The sequence below is a fragment of the Impatiens glandulifera genome, chromosome 7, assembly GCF_907164915.1.
Source record: "Impatiens glandulifera chromosome 7, dImpGla2.1, whole genome shotgun sequence".
Taxonomy (NCBI): Eukaryota; Viridiplantae; Streptophyta; class Magnoliopsida; order Ericales; family Balsaminaceae; genus Impatiens; species Impatiens glandulifera.
The window spans coordinates 45,377,063-45,392,382 of NC_061868.1; the positions used below are offsets into that span (position 1 = coordinate 45,377,063).

The 15,320-nt window shown below is 32.8% G+C and overlaps 3 protein-coding genes across 4 annotated transcripts; 1 reads left to right on the plus strand and 2 right to left on the minus strand.

The window, feature by feature from the left end:
• Positions 1–1,872: 1,872 nt before the first annotated feature.
• Positions 1,873–6,171, plus strand: LOC124944632 (somatic embryogenesis receptor kinase 1). 2 transcript variants are annotated; one of them, XM_047484936.1, is made up of 11 exons: positions 1,876–2,375; positions 2,841–2,973; positions 3,052–3,123; positions 3,205–3,348; positions 3,463–3,534; positions 3,625–3,696; positions 3,952–4,064; positions 4,155–4,286; positions 4,361–4,702; positions 5,085–5,479; positions 5,555–6,171. In XM_047484936.1, exons 1-11 carry the CDS (start codon positions 2,291–2,293, stop codon positions 5,867–5,869), a joined length of 1,875 nt encoding a protein of 624 aa, XP_047340892.1. In that variant the 5' UTR covers positions 1,876–2,290; the 3' UTR covers positions 5,870–6,171. The 2 variants fall into 2 exon arrangements, with proteins under 2 accessions (XP_047340891.1, XP_047340892.1); XM_047484935.1 differs by having other exon boundaries at positions 1,873–2,375; positions 3,205–3,534.
• Positions 6,172–6,462: 291 nt separating this feature from the next.
• LOC124945893 (IST1 homolog) lies at positions 6,463–9,208 on the minus strand. The gene is made up of 7 exons (XM_047486413.1): positions 9,103–9,208; positions 8,900–9,012; positions 8,639–8,771; positions 8,451–8,554; positions 8,196–8,367; positions 7,978–8,118; positions 6,463–7,524 (listed from the first exon to the last, which is right to left on the minus strand). Exons 2-7 carry the CDS (start codon positions 8,947–8,949, stop codon positions 6,583–6,585), a joined length of 1,542 nt encoding a protein of 513 aa, XP_047342369.1. The 5' UTR covers positions 8,950–9,012; positions 9,103–9,208; the 3' UTR covers positions 6,463–6,582.
• A 747-nt stretch (positions 9,209–9,955) lies between these two features.
• LOC124945006 (angio-associated migratory cell protein) lies at positions 9,956–13,723 on the minus strand. Its single transcript, XM_047485366.1, has 12 exons — positions 13,577–13,723; positions 13,235–13,351; positions 13,086–13,136; positions 12,955–12,996; positions 12,581–12,700; positions 12,335–12,477; positions 12,095–12,242; positions 11,906–11,989; positions 11,446–11,561; positions 10,902–10,960; positions 10,516–10,606; positions 9,956–10,404 (listed from the first exon to the last, which is right to left on the minus strand). Exons 2-12 carry the CDS (start codon positions 13,320–13,322, stop codon positions 10,177–10,179), a joined length of 1,170 nt encoding a protein of 389 aa, XP_047341322.1. The 5' UTR covers positions 13,323–13,351; positions 13,577–13,723; the 3' UTR covers positions 9,956–10,176.
• Between the last annotated feature and the right edge of the window lie 1,597 nt (positions 13,724–15,320).

Genomic DNA, 15,320 nt, shown 5'->3' on the forward strand with positions numbered 1-15,320 from the left:
CTCTATAAATAGAAAAAATCATCCCAATTAATTGCTATACAAAAAATTTGAATAGATAGTTATAAAATTATAATAATATTTATTTTTTATAATGTTATATAATTTCGTATTTTAATTTTAAAATGGTACGTTCTTTATTAGATTAAGACATACTTTTTCACAAAAATAAAATAAAATATGTATTATAATTTAAGTTTTTTTACATAAAAAATTTATAATCTTACCATTATGATATTCATTTTAATTTAAAAATATTTTAAGTGTGAATTGAATTTATAATTTTAAAACTCTTATATTTAAATTATTTGTATAGGTTAGTATACTATAATTAAGTAATGAGAATGTAAGATTATTTAAAAGTTTTAACATAAAAATTACTTTTTTTTTTAAATTGAACAAATATCATTTATTTTTCGTGGGAAAGCCAAGTAACAAGCAAGAATTTAGAGGGTCCGGTTTGACCAAAATTGGAAAATAAAAGGGGCGAATTAAGAAGAATGGAAATAAAAGTGTGAAATGGGATCCTTGACAGAAATAGAGGGGCATAATTGATGATTTTGTATTGTAGAGGATCTTTGAAGGCGTGGGGCCCATCGCCACCCCTAAATCGAGGGTTTACCGTCACGTCACTTTCCGCCTCCCAATATATCTTCGCAGATCATAATTAAACCCTGTTTCAAATTATTTATCAATTTTATATTCTTAAATAATTTTTCACTAAATTAATATTCCATATTTTAATAATTTCTTATAATATTTTAAATATTAAATACAATTATATAAGAGTGTATTATTCAGATTTAATTTAAAAAAATATCATATTAATCTCACAAACAATTATACATAAAAGATAACCAACTTTTATTTAAATATTTATTTAAAATTAATCCAAAACCAAACTAAGTACTCTCTTAGATGCCTACTTCCAAAATTAGAGTATTTGTTTTTGTTTTATTTTTTCAACTCTATATATTAGAAAATAATTCAATTATGCTAAATTTAATATTTATGCTAAAGTTAAAGAAATTATATATTTTAATTATTAAATTTTGTCATATCTATCATCACCAATTATAAATTATATGAAGTTATAACATTTTATAAAAAATGAATAATTTTAAAAGATATACCTATAACCTTTTTTATTTTATTTTTTTATATAAGAGACAATTGTCCATCAACAAGAGTTTAAAAAAAATATTATTTACTTATTTATTATATTCATACTATTCTAGTTGTATTATAAAGTGTATAGTTAAATAATTAGACTACTAAATATACCAAATACCAAATGGTTCGGTTTGAAAAACATTGGATAAGTGGTTTGGTTAGTGAATTTTGTTTTCGACATCAAATTAACCAATTTATATTATTACATCGGTTACGAATCAATTACTTTTCAAAAGTTATTTCAAATGAGATACTAACTTACTCGAGTTTTTATATTTTAACAAATGAGTTTTATTAATAATATTTGATGGTAAAATGCCACTTCTTTTTTCATTTTCTTAAAAGTACCATTCTATTTCTGAAAAATGAAAAAAAACAAAGAAAGAACCAAGTGTATTGAATATAAAACTTTATATCCCAATTTGAATATAACATAATACTTTAGATCCTAGTTTACACAATTTAAGAAAATCTAGGGGCCTACGACGTCCTAGTGCTGTTTACATAAAAAAGACTACTTTACAAAACAGCATTTATTGTAAAAAAAAAAAAATAGTCTGTATTTAATATCATCCAGCATTAGAAAAAAATGGAAACCAAACAAGCCGCAGTCTCCAGTTCGTTTTGACCGAGCTAGTTCGGGCAGCATCCCGGGCAAAGCCCCACCGGTCCGGGCAGCTCTCAAGTACTGCACGCACCCGAAAAAGATAACACGCTCTGCAACTGCGAGACTGTGTGAAGTTTACATTTATAGAGAGAGAGTAGAGAGTAGAGAGAGAGTAGAGTGTGTTTTCAGTATTGTGGTGAAAAAGCTTGCAGGGAAGATAAAAGGTTCTTTCTTTCACAAGTAGGGTTATTGGGTGTGAAATATATTTTCCCAAGAGTGTTTATTTTCACCCCTTTTCTCTTTACCTTTTGGTGTTTCTTCTGCTAAGATCGGCTTTTGATTCTGGGTTTGTCGACTGTGTTCTTGACGAGAATGGTGGAGACTTGGATAATGACAGGGTGAGGTCTTTCTGTTCTATTAGAATGAGCTTCATAATCGTTCTTTCATTTTGGATCTGAAGAAGATGACTGGATAAATCGCAAGAAGTAGGGGATTCATTTCTGCGAGATATTGATGAAGAAGGAAGTGATGAAATCAGCTCTTTTATGGCTGATCCTTGCGGTTTATCCACTGAGGTTCATTTTAGCTAACATGGAAGGTTTGTTATTTAACTATTTTTTTAATCTCTTCTTCTTTACTAGTTGTTGATCTAAACTGTTATATATTTCACTATCCTTTTATGGGAAGTAAGCATTTCTAGGTTGTCAGATTGCTTTATGGAATTTAAACAGTATAAAATTGTACAATGTATGGGTAAATTGCTGTTTCTCAGCTTAAAAATGTTTTAATCTTTTTGAAATTTGATGAATCGGCTTAGTAAAATCGATTTTGTGAATATAACAAACGGCTAAATTAGCAATTGTTATCTTAATAGTCCACTTTACTCTTCATTAATAGCTGTTAATAAAGAGTAAAGTGATCCCCATGTACCTTTTTTGGCATACATCTTCAATAAGCTGACTGTTTGTGTATGTTATTCACATCTTGTACATAGTCTTTGATGGAGATGTATAATTTAAGCTGTTGCATATATCAGTCAACCTTTGGTGGATTTTGGCTGCAGGTGATGCATTGCACAGCTTAAGAACTAACTTAGAAGATCCTAATAATGTGCTGCAAAGTTGGGATCCTACTCTTGTCAATCCCTGCACTTGGTTTCATGTTACTTGCAACAATGACAATAGTGTTATAAGAGTGTAAGCACAGCCTGAAATTTTCATATTGAATTCGCAATAAAAATGGTGAATGAGTCATTTTTCCTACAATTTTTCCAGTGATCTGGGGAATGCGGCTTTGTCTGGTCAGTTGGTTCCACAGCTCGGTCTTCTCACTAATCTCCAGTATTTGTAAGTACTGTTTCTTTTTTAAACGTATGGTTTGATAAACTCATTACACACGGCTAACCATTGATTAGGTTTTCATTTCAGGGAACTATACAGTAATAATATAAGTGGGTTTGTTCCAAATGATCTTGGAAATCTAACTAACCTGGTCAGCCTGGACCTCTATTTGAATAGCTTTACTGGACCCATTCCAGATTCTTTGGGGACATTGTCAAAACTAAGATTCCTGTATGTACTGTCTGCCTTACCATCTTCTATTCATTTCATTTTTTACTTCTTAATCAATACTTATGGTCGATATTTAACGTATACGAGTGTTTTTGTTTACCATGTTTTTATTAGGCGGCTTAACAACAACAGCTTAACGGGTCCTATTCCTATGTCATTGACCAATATCTCCTCATTACAAGTCTTGTAAGTATCTTCAAACTAACAAAGCATATTTAACTTTCATAGAAAAAAACATACAAATTTATCCCTTCTGTGTTGTTGTCTGTCACTCAGGGATCTATCAAACAATCGTCTATCTGGAGCTGTACCGGATAATGGTTCTTTCTCACTATTTACGCCCATAAGGTATGATGTCTGTACATTCAGTTTTTCCGCCCTTGTTTACTGAAGGGTAACCCCGCATCCCCTCATCATTCAATCATCAACTAAAATACCCTTTATTTTGTTACAACATTTTAAAATATTAAATACAAAGTATATTTTAGTCATTTAACCCAAGTATCCACTTTTCTTCAAACAAGCTCTTCATGTTCTTCATCTCTCTTTTGTTATGGCATAATACCCAATGGTGATTCTGAGTTACTGGTTTCCAATTCACAGTTTTGCGAATAATCTGGATCTTTGTGGCCCTGTTACTGGACACCCATGCCCGGGTTCACCTCCATTTTCTCCACCACCTCCATTTGTCTCGCTCCCTCCAATTGCATCCCCTGGTAATGATTTGAATGATCTAATTCTATTTAGGTATTTTAATTGTGGTGGATTCTATTGGACATTAGTTTGATATATCTTCTAAAACTCAGGAGGTTATAGTGCAACTGGTGCAATAGCTGGAGGGGTTGCTGCTGGTGCTGCTTTACTGTTTGCCGCCCCTGCAATTGCATTTGCTTGGTGGCGCCGTCGAAAACCACTGGAATTTTTCTTCGACGTTCCTGGTTAGTAGGATCTAGAGTTTCTCTGTTTTCCTTTGATGACTTTATATATAGCTTACTCTTACTTGTTTTTCTAGCTGAGGAGGATCCTGAAGTTCACCTAGGTCAGCTTAAACGTTTCTCCCTTCGAGAACTGCAAGTTGCGACAGACAGTTTTAGCAATAAAAACATTCTTGGTAGAGGTGGATTTGGAAAAGTTTACAAAGGAAGATTAGCGGATGGGTCTTTGGTTGCTGTAAAAAGACTGAAGGAGGAGCGGACTCCTGGCGGGGAATTGCAGTTTCAGACTGAAGTTGAGATGATCAGCATGGCTGTTCATCGTAATCTCCTTCGACTGCGTGGTTTCTGTATGACGCCAACAGAGCGTCTTCTTGTATACCCGTATATGGCAAATGGAAGTGTTGCATCTTGTTTAAGAGGTATTGAAACGTTTTTTCAGTCAGATTTGGAAACAAATTCATCAGAAATTTATTGAAAGTTTCCTTCTTGTCTGGATCCGGATACAGAAAACATTAAGAGCTTGTTTGATGTAGGGTTAAATGAATAAAAGAAAAGAAATCTTGTTTTATGAAAAAAAATTTGATTATTGACTGAAGAAGGAAATACTTTTCTAGGTTAAATCATTAAAATACTCTTTGTATTTAATGTTTAGGTAAGGATTTGAATAATTTGATTGATATTGCTTTAAGGGTTTTTGTCCAAAATACCCTTCAAGCAAGACCTAAGTGTATTTATAAGTGTATATTCTATATCTTCTCTCAATTTTATTCCAATTTAACTGAAATCTTCCAATCATATTAGAACGGCCTCCAAATGAACCACCTCTCGACTGGCCAACAAGGAAGCGAATTGCTTTGGGATCTGCGAGAGGTCTATCGTATTTGCACGATCATTGCGACCCAAAGATTATACATCGTGATGTAAAAGCCGCAAATATCCTATTGGATGAAGAATTCGAGGCAGTTGTTGGTGATTTCGGGTTGGCTAAACTCATGGATTACAAAGACACTCACGTTACAACTGCTGTCCGTGGCACAATAGGTCATATTGCTCCCGAGTACCTCTCCACAGGAAAATCGTCAGAGAAAACTGACGTATTCGGTTATGGAATCATGCTTCTTGAGCTAATAACAGGACAGAGGGCATTTGATCTTGCCCGTCTTGCAAATGATGATGATGTCATGTTACTTGATTGGGTATGATGTATATTAGATCCTCATATGGATTAGCTTTCTTCTTTTCCCATCCATCTCCTTTTTGATATTTTTCAGGTGAAAGGGCTGTTGAAGGAGAAGAAGCTTGAAATGCTTGTGGATCCCGATCTTCAGACTAACTATGTCGAGTCTGAAGTAGAGCAGCTAATCCAAGTTGCTTTGCTTTGCACACAAGGGTCGCCAATGGATAGACCAAAGATGTCTGAAGTAGTAAGAATGCTAGAAGGAGACGGTCTTGCAGAGAAATGGGACGAGTGGCAAAAGGTGGAAGTTCTTAGACAGGAGGTTGAACTTTCACCTCATCCCGGTTCTGACTGGATAGTAGACTCAACGGAGAATCTGCATGCCGTCGAATTATCTGGACCGCGATGACACCGCCGTGTAAAAGATGTCAAAAGAGGAATTACTTGGAACTGTCTTTTTTCTTTCCTTTTTTGGTAATATAAGTTTTTATCAATTTGCCATTTCTCTTAATCTTTTGTTCTGTCATATGGCGCTTGCTGGTTATGGTTATCGATATCTTCACCAAAGGCTTTGTTCAAGCATTGTTGTAATGGTATTTATTTAGATTTGTGCATATGAGTTTGTAAGACAACTTATTGTTACGGTTCACGGGGTGAGATCGGTTGGTTGTGCCGGTTTAAGCCATTATGTATGCAAGAAAACTTATATGAGGCAGCTTTGATTGAAAACTAACATTCTATATCTTAGTTTGGTTCATTGGTAATTTTCAGATGCTCAAGTACTATTATTACTTAGGGATGATTAACATAATAACTTATTCATAGATATCCAATATATTTATAAGTGAATACTGCTCAAAAACTTTCAACAAAAGCTGTTCAATCAACAAAAGCTGTTCAATTGCATTATTATGAGTTAATTGACCACTTCAAATGAACAAATTTTATAATTGATATAATAAGTTTCAAATATGTGTTCTTACTTAACTGCACAAAAGTGCATAAGCATTCTTCAAACATAATAAAACATATCTTAACTGAAATAAAATCTATCAGCAGCTTCTTTTCCTTGTACCAAATTACAAACACACAAAGTTGAGATAACATGAGAGACTCTCAATGCTAATGATGGTTGTGGACATTAGGACCCGGTGACACAAACAAGTTTGGATAAGAGAACTGTTCTTCGTCAATGGAATTCACCCTCTGAGGTTGCTGATGATGATGAAAAGGAGCAATGTTATCGAGTGAGCTAAACTCCTCCCTAGGGTTAGGGTCGTCGAAGGATGGAAGGCTAGAATCATTGCGTCCCAGCAGCTTATTATTCTCGTTATATAGATGTGGGCTCGAAGAATCTGAAACTGTACTCGAACTTCCCAAAGAATTCTCATGATCCAAATATGGCTTCTTTTTATCATTATTATCTGTTTCGCCAGACGGAGAAGAATTCACATGAAAAGGATTTTCTTCGTCGTCTTCATCGTCATCATCCCTTCTTTTGACAAGTTCGCTAATTCTGACCTGGGCAAGGCTAGCAGCTGACCGAGCAGCAGCAGCTGCACGCTCAGCTGAATCGGCTGCAGCCTGTGCAGCAGCCAACACATCCTGTAAATCTATAGCGGTTTCAGCGATTCTGCTTTTCGTCTTTGAAATCGTAGTAGTTGTTTTCGTAGTTGTGGTTGGTGGTGGTGGATGATCTGATTCGGTAGGTTTGGTGGGAAATGAAGAGGATGATAGAGATGGAGGAGACATGAATGGAAGAAATTGCTTATCTTCCACAACATTAGTTTCCGATTTCATTTTCTCCGAAGGAGAATCCAATTGATCAGCATCAAGAAATGGTGCTTGTGGGAATGGAAGCATTTCAGGAACAGAAGGCTTGCCTACAGTTGGCCGTACTATTGATGCCTTTGGAACTTCAGGAAAACACAATTCATCAAAGCCAACGTCCTCCAAATCAAAATTTTTGCTTGGAGCCTTTTCTATTGTGGAAAACACTGTTTCGTCGTGTTTTTCCTTGGGAAGAGGCAGCTTAGAGCCACTGACAAATTGTGTCGGTCCATTCTGTCATAGGAAGAACAAAATAAAACTATTTGTCACACAATCACAATAACACTGAAATATCACAAAACTAAAATAATCAAGTGTTTTTTTCCCTTAAATTTTATGGATTGTGATCCAGAAATTTTCAGTAGATTGGTTCAGGCGGAACTGGCAATAGAATTCGAAATGGGGTCAAATTCTGATTTTTTATTTTTGTTTAATGACTTAAAATAAGTATTTGGAATTGAATGTATACGAAATTTATGTTTCAAGTTCATCATTTTCCACTTTGGAATTACAATTCCATGATTTCTTCATGATTGCATAAAATTGGAATTATAATTATAACTCCAGAAATACACATCCAAACATAGAAATGTTTTGATAAGTTAGAGATAAACATATACTAAATCAGGCATTAATGTTAGGCAGATAATTTTGATGCAGTTAGGTTAAATGAATAGACAGACTCACCAGCAAATCTTCATGGGGCTTCAAGAATTCAGTTTCCGAGGCAGCTGGATCCCATTCTACCTCATACTCTTCTGCTATTTCCTTCAGAAGCTTCAACTTCACATCAGGTTCAGGAGCACGAATCGATAACAATTCTATAATCTGCAGTCAAGGATGAGAATTTCAGTGAGAATTTCTTTTTTAGAGTTAGTGATGATGCAGAAATCAAAGAATTAAACCTGGCGGTTAACACCACATTCTGGCATAAGCTCGGTTGCAGCAGCAACAAACTCTTTACCGTATTTGGAAACAAACATCATTTGAACCTGCTGCAATTCTGGAAGATCTGCGCATCTCGGTGCAGCAAAACAGACACTGGAAATTGCTTCTTTCAAGTCTAATGGACATTCTCTGATCAAGCAAACATATCCAAGTTTTAGATAACTCATTCGTGTTCTTCTTTCAAGTTTCTACAGGGAATTAAGGAAACAAACCTCTGTGCTTCAATAATAGGAAGACGAACACTGATAAGTTCACAGAATAATTCAACAATTTCCTGTGCAGCCATCATTTTCTCTTCTCTTATAATGTGCTCTACCTGTAAACCAACTTAGAACATCAAATCATCAAACAAAGGAAGGGTTTTCAAAACAACCAGAAGAAGATCAATCAGACTTTTTACCCTGATACGGGCAGTTGCTTCTTGACCGGTTTCAAGAAGCTTGGCGATATCTTTCCGCATTTGCTTTATCTGAATCTCCCTCCGATTCCTCAGCAATTTAATTCGTGGAATTGAAAGTTTCAGAAGGGTTTTACTGCATAAACAGTACAATAAGCATGAGATATGAATACAATGAACAATACTAAAGCTTTAAAAGAAGAAAAAAACAGTGAACATGAACAAGATCAGTGTTTTATTAACCCTAAATTAGAGAGAACTTACCATTTGGCAGCTCTAAAACCCTTATTGAAGAATGAATCCAGCATCGACATGTTCTTATCCTCAACTGTAAAACACGATCAAAAGCGTCTAGCCTAGAAGAAATCGAGACTGATCTGGAAAAGAAGATGATCGAATCAATCAATCAATCAATAAATCAAAGATTTATATCGATGATCAACCCAATTATTGAAGAAGAAATATACCTGCTCGAGACGACGATAGAACGCGTAATCTTCTGCAAACGACAGGAGAAGCTTTTGCTTATGTATGAAGAATTAGCGCTTTTTCCATTTGTTGTCTGTCTCCTCCGTTAAGATAACCTTTTTATTTTTATTTTTATAATAATAATAATTAAATAGCTTATTAATTTAAGTATTTAATAGTATGCATTATTCATATAGTAAAGTTATGGAGAATTATTATTACTTTTACTTTTTTTAATATTAAAATTGGTATTAGATAGTCAAATTCTATATAGATATAATGATAAAACATATAGGATAAAAGATAACCAAAGTCGTTATTAAGAGATCAAATATATTTACGGATAAACTAGTTCATCGGTAACATTTTCAATTATAAATAATGTTATGTAAGAGACTAAATATTTCATATTTAATTACCCAACACTCCTATTTGAACAAAATGCAGTATAAATGATGAAAAAATAATAATAATAAATAAATAAATAAAAGTACTATTGATTAATAATGATAAGTTTGAAAATAATGGTCTTTAGCTTCATGAGAAAGAAATTTAAATGCACTTCTATTTTCTAAGCCAAATGGGTTTTGATTTCTTTGTCATAAATTGACTACTTCTTTCATTGGAAAAATTTGGATAAATTATTAAATTTACACCAAGAAATACATAATTGATCTTTTATTTTAGAGAAAAAATATCCCAAATATGAGCAAAAAACTGTAATCAGTCCTATTTAATAGCCAATTTGGGATATGAAATATGCTGTTTTAGTATATATTTTTGATGAATTATTATAGTTAGTTAAAATCCAAGTGATGTTTGTAAAAAATCTGATCTAAAAAATCTGACCTATAACAAATCTATATAGTAAATAGAACAAGCAAAAAATTCAAATAAACTGGATAATGTCAAATCCTAAAACAAAAAATAGTAGAAGTTACATGCAAAATAATGGTAAGCTCAAAACACAAAATTTACACTCCAAATTCCATTTTTTTCCCTGAATTAAATAAATAATAAAAGCAAGTCTTAAATATGTGAAAAAGAACACGTATATTGAAAAAACAGAGAATTTATCGAAACTCTGCAATCTCAAAGACTCGAGCGGTTCCATCGCTTGAAGCTGAGACGAGGAATTCTCCATCAGAAGAAACTGCGAGAGACTGAATAGCATCATTATGCCCTCGGAAGGTTCTTACACAAATTCCAGATAGACTATCCCACAACTGCACTTTCCCGTCTACTGTTCCTGTGGCCACGTATTTCGACACTCCTATCCATTTCAAGCACGTTACACCATCCTAAGACAAGTTAAACACGACTGTTTTTAGGCCAGTAGGATAATGGTTGAGCAAACAAATACCTTAGAAAATAAAATTTAAAAATATTTTCAATCATGTTAAAATGTGTACCTCGTGCTCACATACGCAACGGGAAGAAGAGTGTTGAAGATCCCATATGATTAGCTTCTTATCCAAACCTCCAGTTGCTGCCCATGGTACACTACCAAACCAGTGGATTATTTAGATTACATTACTAAAATATCATTTTGTATTAGAAATTTTACAAAACTAAAGTAATTGCATTTATTGATGAAAAGTATGATTTAATTGTTGAAAAGATGTGCGATAATGGGTTTTTCATTGTTTCTACAGTGTGATAACAAAACACAATTGAGGTAAATTGTTGGCATTTCAAATGAAATATGAGACGGGAACAAATAAATTTCAATTTTTTGTTTCTGTAAGATTCAAGTAACGACAACAGCAATGTAGAGAATGGCTAAGAGATTTAGTACCTCGGAGCTAGTCCAATGCATTCAATTGAATCTGTATGCTCTTTTAGGGAACTAACAACCTGCATATGAAAAATAAGTTAACTTTGTTGCATCTCTTTAAGGATATACATCAACATAACATTTACAAATAAACTAACTCTCACAGCAACAACAGAAAAACATGTGTTTTCATGGACTAAATGTTAAATAAAAAGGAAACAAATTTGTCAACGCCCCCAAGAATAACAAATGTAATTATGTCATCTTTGAAATATGTGCTTTGGAATGAATCTAACAAAATATAAAAATGATATCACAAAGGACCAAAATGATATTCAAATGGTCACATCTTAACAACAATATGGATTTGATTCAATTATAAAGCTTATGGGGTGACAACTTGATCGCCTTACAAATTCATGAGGTGATTTATCTTTTTTTTACTCTTCTTTTTTTTCATAAAAACATATAATAGAGGAAATAATGTGTAGCATAAAATGAGAGAAACACAAAGTATCAAATTCAGAAAAAAGAAAGAAGGATAAATATAGAAAGGTTATCAGACCTTTCCAGTTGTTATATTTACTATGTGGGCAGCGCTGTCTTTTGAACCAGTAATAGCAAGGGAAGAATCAGAGCTTATTGCTAAGCATGTCAATCCTTGAGTATGGTACGGGTAACCTACAAAAAAGGTGTCAAATAAAAATATAGAGCTTTATCTAAAGCTCTCTTATGAACATTGGGCTTGTTTGAAGAAGGGTTGGATATTTAATCCAAATAACACCTTATCCCATTATTAATTACTTCATCAACCAACTTATTCAAATCCTCGACTAAAATACCCTTACATTATTTTTATAACATTTTAAAGTATTAAATACAAACAATATTTTAGTCATTTAAAATAAATAGTCCCAAACAATCCAAGTTTTCACCAAACAAGGTTTTTTCCCCAAAAAAATGGATTTAAAAAATCGACTACATTAAACAAACTCCAAGCCTCTTCAAATGAATCTACTATTTACCTTGAACGACATGAACATTTTCACCGGTTTTTGGGTTCCATATTCTCAGTGTATTGTCATCAGAACCAGTACATATGGTTTTACCTGAAGCAAATTCAACAACACAGAAAGAAAACATTACTCTTTATCTAGAAATCTCCCAATTTGAGAAATATTTCCATTTTTCAGTTGAAGGATGATATGTTTTACCATCTGGGGTGAAATCACCACAGGTCACTGTATCACTATGGCCTGAAAGTACATTAAGACATGCAGCATTATCAGCATTCCAAATCCAAACAGTTGCATCTCCTGAACCAGCCAAAATCAAATGTCCTCTTGGATGCCATTTGATCCACTAAAACGAGAGAAAAATAAAAATTGACAGTCTTGACTTTGAAAATGATGTGAATATCCAAAGAATTACATCAGTCAATGTATATAACCTACCTCAACGCCTCCAGGGCCTTCAAGAACACGATTGAGACTGGAAGCATTTACATCCCAGATTTGAACAAGTCCATCAAAGCTGCCAGATGCAAGCAACTTACCATCGTGGCTAAATGCTAAATCAGATATAGAATCTTTGTGACCTAAAACCAATTAGGAAACAGAATATCAGCAAGCTAAATCAAGCATAAACTAAAAAAATGAGAAGAAAATCGATTAAAGTATTTTTTTTCCTTGTGAAAAAACCTGATAGCTCAGACGCCCAGTCTCCTTGACCAATCTTCCAAAAAAATCCTTTATCATCCCCACCACCAGTTGCCACTAGTGCGGCGTCTGTTGGACTGCACGCAACTGTATAAAGTTCACCTGTAGACAAAACAACAACAAAATGGTTAAAAATTACAGCTTGGGAAAACAATGAAAACATCTTGGGGTTAAGGCTTCCATTTATTCTGAAATTTACTTAAGGGCTTGACTTAACAAAGCAGTTTAAGCATTTCAATTGAGATGTATCTCAATACTTCTGGATACATGAACACATACACGAGAATGGAAAACTACATAAATGTTAACTAATGAACAACATTTAGGTCATAATTAAATTTGAAGGCTTTTATTACCAGTATGTCCTGTAAATATGTGCATGGAGTCATCTTCTTCATCTGAAGTGAAAAGACAATAGTAAGATACATGAAAGAATAAAACGATACAATTGAAAACACAACAGAAAACACGAATCATAGGTATGTACCAGAAGCTTCACCATCAGACCCTAATCCTTCCTCATCTACATCAGGAAGATCTACAAACAATAATAGACATAACAATCACAAGAAAACTATCAATATACAAGAATAAGTAAGTTCCCAAATTTTAGTAGTATGCCACAAGATGATAGACCTTCATCGTCAACGGTGAATTCGTGAAGGACATCACTATCGTCCAGAAAGATTTCGCCGTTCTCATCATCATCAGCAGGAAAATTCATGGTGATAGTTATCCGAGTTGAAAGAGCAACTGCATAAGAAAATAGTCAGCTCCCTTCCAAGAAAATCAGTTCAGATTTCATCAAATAGGTATAGCAGGAGTAGGTGATAAGAGAGATAAACAATAAAATCAAACATCTCACTTACAAAAAATAATCTTCCGCTTTCTCTAATGCAGAAATCACCAAAAGTGTTATAACGTGATGAATTTGCAAACGAGATAAAGCGTAAATGGAACAAACCCAGTAAAACTAACCTTAAATCAAAAGGAGTCGGTGGTCGTTCGTTCGTTCGGTCGGTCGTGAGAGCAGCGCCGCCTGCTGTCGGAGTGAGACCTTGGATTGGAGACGTTGTAAAATGAACGGAAGAGAAGGAGAAAGCTGAATTTGAAACGTAACCTAATTATAAATTAACTTTATGTTAGTTGGGTCCGAATCCGTCTTTACAGGGTATTGACCCGTCATAGATCCGGCCATATTTAAACCCGAAACAATGTTTACATAAGAATTTTTTTTTTTTTTTTTTTTTCTAAAATCATCCTCAACCCACAAACTTGTTATCAAACCCAAAATACAATAAATCGTTACATCAAAGTAATTCATCTCCAACTCAAAAACTCGTTTCCAAACTCAAAGAATATGAATATTATTTTTTTACACTAACTTTTTAACATTATTAATATTATCTATATATTTATCAACTTTACATATTTAACTCTAATATTTTCTCGTTAATTTAATAAAATTAAAATAAAATTAATTATATATCAACAATTCATAAACAACAAAATAATTCAATAATATATTTAAATAAACGCACATTATATTAAAACAAACATTATTAATAAAAAAAACACTTGGTACACGCACACATAATATAAACAATGTATTATTTCTCAGAATTGGTGTACTCTTCTTACAGATGATCGATTAATGCATTACAAAGTTCAAAAAGTTGTTGGATGATCATGTAGTTATTTTTGTGAAAACGACATAAATTTGGTTGTCTTTGTTGAATCATTATATTATCATCATCTAAAGAAGGTTATGATGATGAATCAATAATGTTGAAATTCATCATGGAGACTTGTGGAAAATATATGTGATAAGTTATGAATGATTTAACAATTTCAGGAGGTATGTATTTATAGTAGTGTAATTGCAATAAGATGGTAATATAGCCATTTTAATTAATTTGAGTGGAGAAATGAGACCAATTTTTAAGTGTATGGTCATTTCAATTAATTTGAGTGAAGTAATATGACAAACTTTTTATTGTATGGTCATTTTAATTAATTTATGTTGAGAAATATGACAAACTTTTCATTGTATGGTCATTTCAATTCATTTATGTGGAGAAATATGACAAGTTTTTCATTGTATGGTCATTTCAATTAATTTATGTGGAGAAATAAAATATATTTTCATTGTAAGGTCATTTCAATTAATTTATGTAGAAAAATAAGATAAAATTTTCATTGTATAGTCATTTAAATTAATTTATGTAGAGAAATATGACAATCTTTTCATTGTACTGTCATTTCAATTAATTTATGTGGATAAATGGGACAAACTTTTTATTGTATGATCATTTCAATTATTTTATGTGAAGTAGGACAAATTTTTCATTGTATGGTCATTTCAATTAATTTATGTGGAGAAATAAGATAAAATTTTCATTGTATAGTAATTTCAATTAATTTATGTGGAGAAATAGGACAATCTTTTTATTATACAGTCATTTCAATTAATTTATGTGGAGAAATGAGACAAACTTTTTATTGTATGGTCATTTCAATTATTTTATATGAAGAAGTAGGACAAACTTTTTATTGTATGGTCATTTCAATTAATTTATGTGGAGAAATATGATAAAATTTTAATTATGGATATTTCAATTACTTTGAGAGAATGGTCATTTCTAATTCAATGTAATAAGCATGGTGAGTGCTAAGATTTTACTTATATATTGACATGAAGGGTAATATATAATTCACTACA